Genomic DNA, 9869 nt, shown 5'->3' with positions numbered 1-9869 from the left:
TTTTTGGTGCATTTAAATCTCAGAAAAAACATTGAACCCGTACAAAACCACTATAAAACATGCTTACTTTATATTCATCATAATTCCAAAAAATAAGTGAGAACTCAGTGCAGTATACACCCATTTTAGAACAAACAAACATGGTGATTTTTCTTGCACCCACGGTTCATTCCAGAGGTAATCATTATTTCAGGAGAAGCTCTTCCATAAATTAAAACTACTTGAATACCAACTTCTGTCATTTCAATTTTCTTTTCATTTTTCAGGGACTGGGTATCACCAACAATGTCAAACTCAAAAGCACCTAAAAGCCTATCAATCCAACTTATGCCATGCCATGCATGACAGCAAAGATGCAGAAATAGTTGCTGACACAACTGTAAAGAGCATTCATTTCTTTCAACAATCATTAACACACCCTTTGGTTAAAAGGCCTCTCCCAACCCAACCGCATTCAAAATCCTTCTCAACAATTTCTCCCTTTCCCTTTGAGATGCCATTCAGTGGATCATAAACGATACATGAAAATTATTCAAGCAAATTTTATCTATCATTCACATTATAACATCCACCTCAGACAAATTTCACTATAAATTATTGTTGTGCTTTGTGTTCTAGCGGTGTGAAAACATGACATAAAAAAGGCATGAGAAAACTAAGAACAGCAAAAAGTTACACAGGAAAGTCCAAACTCAACTTAAATAATAATATATAATATAATAGTAAATACATTCTGATAAAGCATTTCAGATTACACGAGGAAGAGCACAAAGGAAAAGATACCATTTACGAGCTATGACATGAACGAATCTAATTTCAACTCCTAACCTCTGTAAGTCAGAAAGAGATACCTTTTTTGTTACATACAAAGTCACAAAATGAAAAGAGAAACTATAGCTTTCCGTATACGAAAATCTAAATAAAACCCCCAAAAAAAAACGACACTAATTATACAACTTATGGCGCGGTTAAAAAGTAACACTAGTGAGAAGTTACTACGCATTTTTTGGTGAAGAGGTTGCGCAGGTTAAAAATGTTACCCCCACTTCCTCCATCATTGCCTCCACTGTTACTATTATGAGTATTATTATTATTATTAGTAGTACTACTGTTACCGCTGGTGAGGACGCCGCCGCCACTGACACCCACGGCGCTGTTCTCGTCGCTTCTGCAGCTCAGGTGGTGTCTGTAGCCAATGCACATGGGGACGTTCAGATTCAAAACCCTCGCGGTTCCTCCTCCGCCGGTGACTTTGCTTCGGCGAGATTTAGGAGGGTCGGAGGTTTTGCGGCGGACCTGCCAGACGGGGCTGCTCCGGCCTACGTGGACGCCGGCCCGGCCAGGACTGCTGGGCCACTTTCTGGACTTGGACTCGCCGGCGGAGTTGCTCCGGGAGCAAGGTGCGCTGTTTACCTTCCGGGTCAACGGAGCTCCGGCGAAGAGCTTGGGTCGGGTACCCGCATTTCCCGCGGACCTGCTCCGGGAGAAGGGCCATATGTTGATGTTCAATTCCGCGGAACTCGCTGAAGTGCCACTTTTTCTCTCTCTCTTTTTCCCTTTCTCTTTGTCTTCGGTGTTTTCCGTGTTTTTCTTATCGGTCTTTCTGAAAATGTCCCTCCAGCGTTTGGAGGTGGACGAGGAGGTGGTGGGTTCGGTTAAAATGGAAGGGGAAGGTTCTGGGTCGGGGGGTGAACCGGGTTCGGGGTCGGGTTCGTGGATCGGAGGTGTAAAGGTGGAGGCTTTGGGAGAGGGGTGTGGTTTGTTTGGGAGGAGGTGGAGGGGGAGAAGGACGCCGTCGACAAAGAGCTCATCGGCGGAGAGAAGGTGAGGTTGAGGGAAAGAAGGGTTTCGGAGCATCCAGAACTCGAATTCCGGTGAATTGCAGTTGGTGGCGTTGGGAGAGAGAAGTGTTTGTGGTTTGTCCATGTCTGTGTGTTGAGAAAGTTGTGTTGTGTTGAATTTATGGCGTTTTGCAGCGGTGGGTGAAGGTTCTTGTGTTGTGATGTTAAGATGAGAGGATGAAGAGAGAGAAAGAGAGAATGAGGCATTAAAGAAAGAAAGAGGGGAAAGGGATGGCATAGATTTTAAGGGAGGGTATTGGGGTCCATTGAGTTGGAAGGAGCATGTGCCATACAATTTGGTGTTTGGAGTGTGTGTGTGTGCATAATAATCACCTCCTTATGCAGCTTTATATCTGCCTTTCTTCGCCAATCACCGAGGAAAACAAAAGATAATGGTGGATATGTGTGGGGTGCACATGCTATATACCCTCTAATTCTAATGCCTTCATTCTCTTCTATATTAATCACCTTTGCTTACTCTCCTACTGCTAAAACACCTACAGTAATACAAAGTCAATAAGTTTATAATCCAAATTGAAAGATAGTACGTCATGCATGAACAGTCATTAACTTCAATAAAACCTCTTTAAGATGATTAATTATAACTTTTTTCAATTTGGTGCAGTTTCCTATTCACCGAAATCGCATTTAATCAGCGGTTGAGTATTCATAAAATGGTGTAGTTATGCTGTTTATTTACTAAAACACTTGAATATCACTGAATCACTTTCCAGACATGGTTACCAGAGTGCTTAATTTACGAAGACGTTACAACGTTAATGGTAGGAAAACTTGAATTTTGGTGTGATCCACAAAGGTTGACGCAGATGATTGCGTAAGATAGTAGTGTGTTTTCAGCACTAACTCGTTGATACCAACCACTCGAGAATAAAAAAGAAATGATTAAATGTTGTTGAATTATGACAAAATTATTGTTTAACTCTTTCCCTTCATTCCAATCTCTACCACACGAAGGAATGGTTTTATGGCTCGCAAAATCTTGTTAAGAGAAGGAACAAGTTCAACAAATTATTGCAAAAAGGAAAGTAGAACAACAGTTAGGTTACTAATATTACAAGTCTTTTAGACATGACGTTGAACCAATTTTTTCTACACATATTAATAATTCAAAAAAATAATAAATATTTAACACCAATAATATAAGATAGCCTGTAGAAAAAAACATGTCAGAGTAGACTCTAAGAAATTCAATCTTACTTTAAAATCTCTGTATATATACTATACAAATTAAAAAAAAATACTTATAATTTAAAAATTTGGCATATTTAAACAAGGTACCTCTTATTCGACCCAAGATTTGGAAATATATACTTCGAAGTTAGACAAGTTAGGATGCAACGATTTGAAATAAGTTATCGATGGATGTTATACACGACTGTGGATTAAAAAAATTGTTTTTATTTTCGTAAAAAAATATAATTAAGTTATAAATTATTTTGTTATAGATAAATTTTACGTCATATACAAAAAGTATTTATTTTTAAAACGAACTTTATGTTATATTAAATTTCATTAAATTTTTTAAATGAATGAACCAACTCAACAAGGAAGTCTCCCAATACTTATGTAAAATCCCTCTTAAGAAAATACTAACCTTATGTTTGGACGGAGAAATTTTAGACGATGTCTCCGTTTCTTCATATACTTGTTTTTTTTTTTTAAATCTCAGTTAATATATTTTTGGAAGTCATTAATTTGACCAATGTTAAAACGTTATTAACTCGATTTCATTTTGTCAACTCGTGTAAGAGATGTTTCTTTTATGCCCGGTCAATTATAAGTGTTTTTCGATCGTGAGTTCTAATGTAAATATTATTATTTTTTAATTAACATTAGTTAGCTTTTATTTTCAAACACACACAAAAAGAAAATTATCATGTCGAATACGATTTTTTTAATTAACATCAACAAATGTCATTTATTGTTGGCATGAATTGAAATTATTTTATATCAATGTTAACTAAGATTTTTTTTATTAAAATAAAAAAATATATTTTTCAACAATATCAATTAAAATATTTGTATTGATGTTAATAAGGTTTTTTTAACCATAATAAGTGAATTTTTTCAATTAATATTAAAGTTAATTAGTTTTTAATTAACATTATTGAGATTATTTGTTTCTCGAATCATATTGCTTTCTAGTAAATGTCAACCATGAAAATTTAGAAAGTGAAATTACCTTAATCAATCACTTACCGGAGCTAACTTATTTTAATCTCTTTGTCTAATTATGATACCGAATCTAGTTTTGAAACAAGATAATGTGTTCATAATACTATGGTCCATAAAATAGTGATGTTATGTAATTTCAAGATATCTATATATTATCAGGGCCAACTTGTAGCATACAAATCAATAATAACTCGTATATACGATTTCAAGTCGACATTCCGAAATTCAAATATATATTTGTTGCGTTACCTTCGTATAATGAAACATATATATAGTGACACGGATATTAATAATTTTTTGTTTCTTTAGTACAAGGAATACTGGTGTTTTGTTGGTTATATATTTGTAATTTGTAATGAATGGATTATTTAAGGAGAGTGGAATCACACAGGATGAATTAGAAAGCTCATGATGTATAAACATGTAAGTGTTGACTTTCATCTCTATTATTACACTCATGATGCTCTGCTAAAAGCTTCGTTTCCATTTTCTATCTTAATCACATGAAATCAAGCTTTTTCAGCTTCATAGTCCCTCGTCATTACCTTCTTTATAGATGTCTTTATCACAATTTAATCATTAATCACTTCCTAATTAAATTATCCTTACCCCACAAAAAAAAATTTTAACACGTAATTGGAATTTTCTACCTTCGAAGTGTTATTATTCCTGTATCATTAGATGTTTTTAATTAAAGTGCTTTTTAATCTGGGTTTGGTTCACACCATCATCAATAATATATCATTTGTCAGGTTCGCTTATCACTATTTTTTTTGAAAAGAATATCACAGTCACTGCTTTTTCAGTAACAATCCATTATTAATGCATTTCACGTATTTAAAATATATATCTGTTCATAAGTGAATCTGGAACCAAATAGAATAACAATAAACGGATTTGAACACTTCCATGAGAGATGAGAAAGTCGATGAGGTTTTAGTGGCATGGTTAAATGTCTTTTTCTAGTATAATCATTAGAAAGATGTGATAGGTTAAGCTGTCGTTTTCACTTGTATATATTTATGTATTTTTTTTCTTAAATAATTTCTTTGGTTTATTGAGTCTTCAATTATTAATTTTTAATTTCGACAATAAAATAAGTTTAAATTTAGCTTTCGAATTAAGCTTATGGATTAGAAGTTTGAGATTTTAAAATCACTAGTAACATTTTATGTATAATAAATTGTTAAATGTAGACGTAAAAGGGAATACATTCAATAAATTATTTATTGATTTTTTTTATTTTCTTAGTATATTCTGTGGCTCTGAGTCAAACTTACATGTTACGCTTGTTTCCATAGCTCAGGTTGACTACGAAGATTTATAATTTTTTTAATAAAATATTCTACTTACTCTCAAAGTCAAAAGGAGGGAATACTGTAGAAAATATAATTACCATTGGGTAGTGATGGGTGTAAAAACGTTGAGAGCAGCCCAAGATAAACGGGCCGACAAAGAAGCCCGTTATAACGGTGTGGGCTCAACTGAAGGACTTAAAGTACAGGTGGCTGCAGACTAGTGAGGATGTGTGGGGTCATAGATGTGAATTTCTGGAAAAGGATCTTATGTAACTTTTTTTCAAGTTTGCTGAATTATCTAAAGCTCAGACATACTCAAAAGAATAACCTAATACATGTCAGGAAGATCAAGCGATATTACACAAGATAAACCATTAATTATTTAGCAATATTTATTTATTTTGAAGGAAATTTTAAAAGTAATTTAATGCTACAAATGATAGAATATTATATTTAGATGGAAATTTTGACGGTGAAAGATAAAGTGAGAATGGTAGAAGAAAAGAGGAACGGTGTTGAGTTGAGGTTGTTAACAAAAAATGATTGTGGCCTGTGTGGACGAAATCAAACAGTATTCCATCAATGAATGTGGCCCCCACTTCAAACTTACCTTTAGTTAGTTTTTTCTTTATTTTTTTAATACCATTTAATATATATATATATATATATATATATATATATATATATATATTAGTTTGCGTTATTCAACATAGTCAACACCGTAAAAACTTACTCAATATTAACTATATTTTGTTACTTTAAACATATGATATCTAAAATTTTATTACTTTAAAATTAACGCGTTTAATAGTTATTTTAAAATAAAATAATTCTTCTTCACCACAATTGGCTAAATACATCATAAATTACTAACGTAAAATAGACAATTTAAAAAGAAATTAAGGTGGACTTTTTGTCACCAAGAAGATTCACTTAATTTAAGACCTCTGAAAAAAAATTCCTCAAATCATCAATACAAGTTGATCTTGATTTTTTAAAATAATTATTATAAGATGTATCGAATACTTCTCCTATTTTAACATTATTAAAATAAATACTTTATTAATCATTATTCTTTCATTATCAAAGAATTTCATACTATAATAACTATTTTAAATGAAAAAGGTAAGCATTTTAATACTAACCAATCTTTTATAAATTTAAATGTTTTGCATTATAGCATTTTTATGATTTGATGTGATTTGTCAGCTTCTCCGTGGCCAATTTAATCTTGAACGACTGTACATTGTGGTGTTCAAACACTTGGCTATTTGATTAAATTTTGTAAGATATTTTTACTTATTTTAAAAATATATTACATCACTAGATAGATAAGGCCATTATAACATGCTATTAATTATCACATCATGGCATTATATTAGAAATGTTATTAAGTTAAATATAAAGAATAAAATAAATGAAAATTATATCAGTGGAAGTCAGCAGCCTTTCCTAATCACAAGTCGAATCACCGTTGAATAAACTATTCATAGTCATGGTTTAAGAATATGCATGGGAGAGTGTTTTTAGAAAATAAATAATTTTTTATACTAAAATTAATTTATACAGAAATTAACTTGTTAACAAAATTTATATATTTTTATTCATAAATTTATATAAATATATATATATATATATATATATGTATATTAATAGTTTTTTAATCACACTTATTTTCTTATCAAACGAGTTTATTATTTAAAAATAAATATTTATGAAAGAAAAGTATCTTTTAATAGAATTAAATTTTAACAATCACTGTTATTTGTTGATTTTTCTCCCGACAGTGCTTGTATTTAAGTTTGAAGTGAAGCATGGTAGAAAGATAAGGTAAACATAGACTAAATCCCAGTGTTCCTTTTGAATGTTGGTGGAAACATTATACAGAATCATATTAGTTCTGATTACACCTACTCCAGACACGAGAAAAGACAAAAAATATTGGAATTTAGCTCCTGATGCAAAGTAAAGAGATCTTGTTCATAAAATATTAAAGCTAAAGATTATAAGTAAGAAGAAAAATTAAATTGAATTGTCAAATCAAGGCAGGCTGTCAGTTTGTCACAAACACTTTTGATGATTATTGCTGGTCCATGTTTACCAAGAGGGTTCAGTACTTAAGTACTTTAATCTTAATTTAATTAAATTACATAGATTTTATGTGCAATTGTGTAGAACTCAAGTTCTCATCTCTTTCCTTTGTCTCCCTCCCTCCACTCAGTTAGGTACATATAGGGGAAACAGAGAACACACCATGGATCTTGCAAGTGATTAGGATAAGATTAACTTTCTCAGTGAGTTGTAAAGCTACATATTTATAATGCATTAATCACAAAACTAGCTCAATTAATCTTCTATCTAAACTTTCGGTTATCAAGTTGTTCAACATAATTATATTTTCAATGTGTTTCCAAGATGTTTCGCCAATGTAAACCTTTTTTTTTTCTTGCCTGTCGTGTGCTTTTCCCTTTTTATCTACGTCTATTCATTTTCATTAAATCACCCTAACTTATGCTCACTTCCACCAACACAAACACATATGCAAATAACGGTTCCACTATTTATGATGTGTTCTTATTCGAATTTGTCGAATAATCTTTCAGACGTTGTAACTCTTGAATGTCGGTGTGTTATTGTTGAGTAGTCCAAATCGATTTTTTGGTACGATTACAGAGAAGATCCATAGTAGAATATTCTTCAATACTTAAGTCATTAAGAAAGTAAATTTTCTATAATAATAATTAGTGTAGAAAAATACTTTATAAATACTGGATGCTATATATAAGACCATGGAGTGTAAAAATATCATATATATATATATATATAGTTAAAATAAAAATATGCATGTTACTGTTTTGGAAAAGTCAACGGTTTATTGATGAAAAGGGAAGCATTTGGTAGAAGTTGTACTACAATTAAGGAAACTTCTCTACAATCAGTTTCCAGCTTCTTATTAAGAAAAGGAAAAAAAGAAATTGAATTGTTACTTAAGAGTTAAGAGGAAGAAAAGAGACAGAGCAAGAGGATGACAAATGATTAGGAATGATGACCATACCAGGATTCAACAGATGTTGCTTAAAAACCAAAACAAGATTTTTATCTATTTTTTTTTTCCTTTTTTTGATTAATGACAACGTGAATTTTAATTTGTTGGTATATGTTGTAACAAAAATGTAATTGAGATTGCTTATATAGTAGGTGTGGGGTTTGATTTGAGATGTAACACTAAGAAAATTAGATATCCTCACCAAATGTTAAAAAAAATAATTAAATAATGGACAGAAAAATTTACTTCAATCTTATAAATTATGTTAACACATTATCTATGAATATATAACTCTATCAGTAACTAGTTGACCAATTTATTTAAACTTAAAATAAGTTTTTTTAAAATAAATATTTTCAAACAAAGTTATTTAAGAATAAAAGACTAAGATGTCTGAATTATAAATAATTGTTTCTAATAATTTGTATAATAACTAAAAAAAGAAAAACACACTGGAAGAAGAGGTTTACTTGGTCGAAGATGAAAAGTGTTTTGTTTTCCTCTTTGAGTTTAGAAGCATGCACGCGTATATAGCGCACATTCATTGGCTCAGGTTGCCTGTAGGAGAAGTATATTGTTTTCTTTCCTCCCAATTTTAGTGCAACAAACAAAAAGAGTAAGCCACCAAGGCTTCACTCTCAATACTTTATCAACCCTATATTATTTAATCCATTGTAATTTAATCAATATACAAAAAATGGTCATAAAAAATATTTAATTATATAAAAAATATGCCACTCTCATTTTAATCTCAATTTTCCTTTATATTTTGTATGTTTGCAGTCAAAGCTTCTTCACCAAGTCCCAATTAATTTAAACAATTATTGAGGGTATGCTTTGGCAAGAACGAACTCTACAGAGTAATTAAGTCAGTTTACGTGACAGGTTTTGGCAGTTTGTTAATATAATTGGATTTGATTTAGGTTGTTTTTGTTAAGACCATCATAAAAAAGTCTATTATGGGAATACGAAGAAACATAATCAAAATGAGTTGAGACTGCCACAAAACCAACAAAAAGCCATAACCACAGTAAACTTGCATGGTTCTATCCTTTCTCATTTACTTTCTGAGTGATGACAGGAAGATGAAAAGTTCCGGAGAGGAGGTTGAGATGGTGTATACATGATAGCTGTCAGGTGATGTTCCATAACATGGTAAGTGGAACAGTCCAAAAAGCAGAAATAAATAAGCATGGCATGTGAAAGAAGAAGCATTGACATAGAGGCACCCATCAAGACCAAAAGATAAACCATTGCATGCAGTGTCTTGGAGAGAAAAGAACATGTCATTTTCAGTTTTACACATTGAAACCAAGAGTAAGTCACTCTCACTCACTATAAAGATACCGTTTCTATTTGAATGGTACGAGGATCACTCCTGTTCAACTCTCTTGCCCGGATGAAATTCTCTTTTCGCTCTAAGTGACAGATTGATTTGAGAGGAGATGACCTGCAAAAAATACTCTGATGCTCAAATCAGATTTTTTC

General features: G+C 31.8%; 1 protein-coding gene across 1 annotated transcript; it reads right to left on the bottom strand.

Moving 5' to 3' along the window:
- Positions 1-685: 685 nt before the first annotated feature.
- Positions 686-2163, bottom strand: LOC108342138 (uncharacterized). The gene has a single exon (XM_017579853.2). The coding sequence runs from the start codon at positions 2077-2079 to the stop codon at positions 982-984; it is 1098 nt and encodes a 365-aa protein (XP_017435342.1). The 5' UTR covers positions 2080-2163; the 3' UTR covers positions 686-981.
- Between the last annotated feature and the right edge of the window lie 7706 nt (positions 2164-9869).

The sequence above is a fragment of the Vigna angularis genome, chromosome 6, assembly GCF_016808095.1.
Source record: "Vigna angularis cultivar LongXiaoDou No.4 chromosome 6, ASM1680809v1, whole genome shotgun sequence".
NCBI lineage: Eukaryota > Viridiplantae > Streptophyta > Magnoliopsida > Fabales > Fabaceae > Vigna > Vigna angularis.
Note: the sequence above shows the minus strand (reverse complement) of the source record. Positions and strands in the feature narration are given on the sequence as shown.

Coding starts and splice junctions, on each gene's coding strand:
- LOC108342138 (XM_017579853.2), bottom strand. CDS start 2,079: ATGCCATCCCTTTCCCCTCTTTCTTTCTTTAATGCCTCATTCTCTCTT.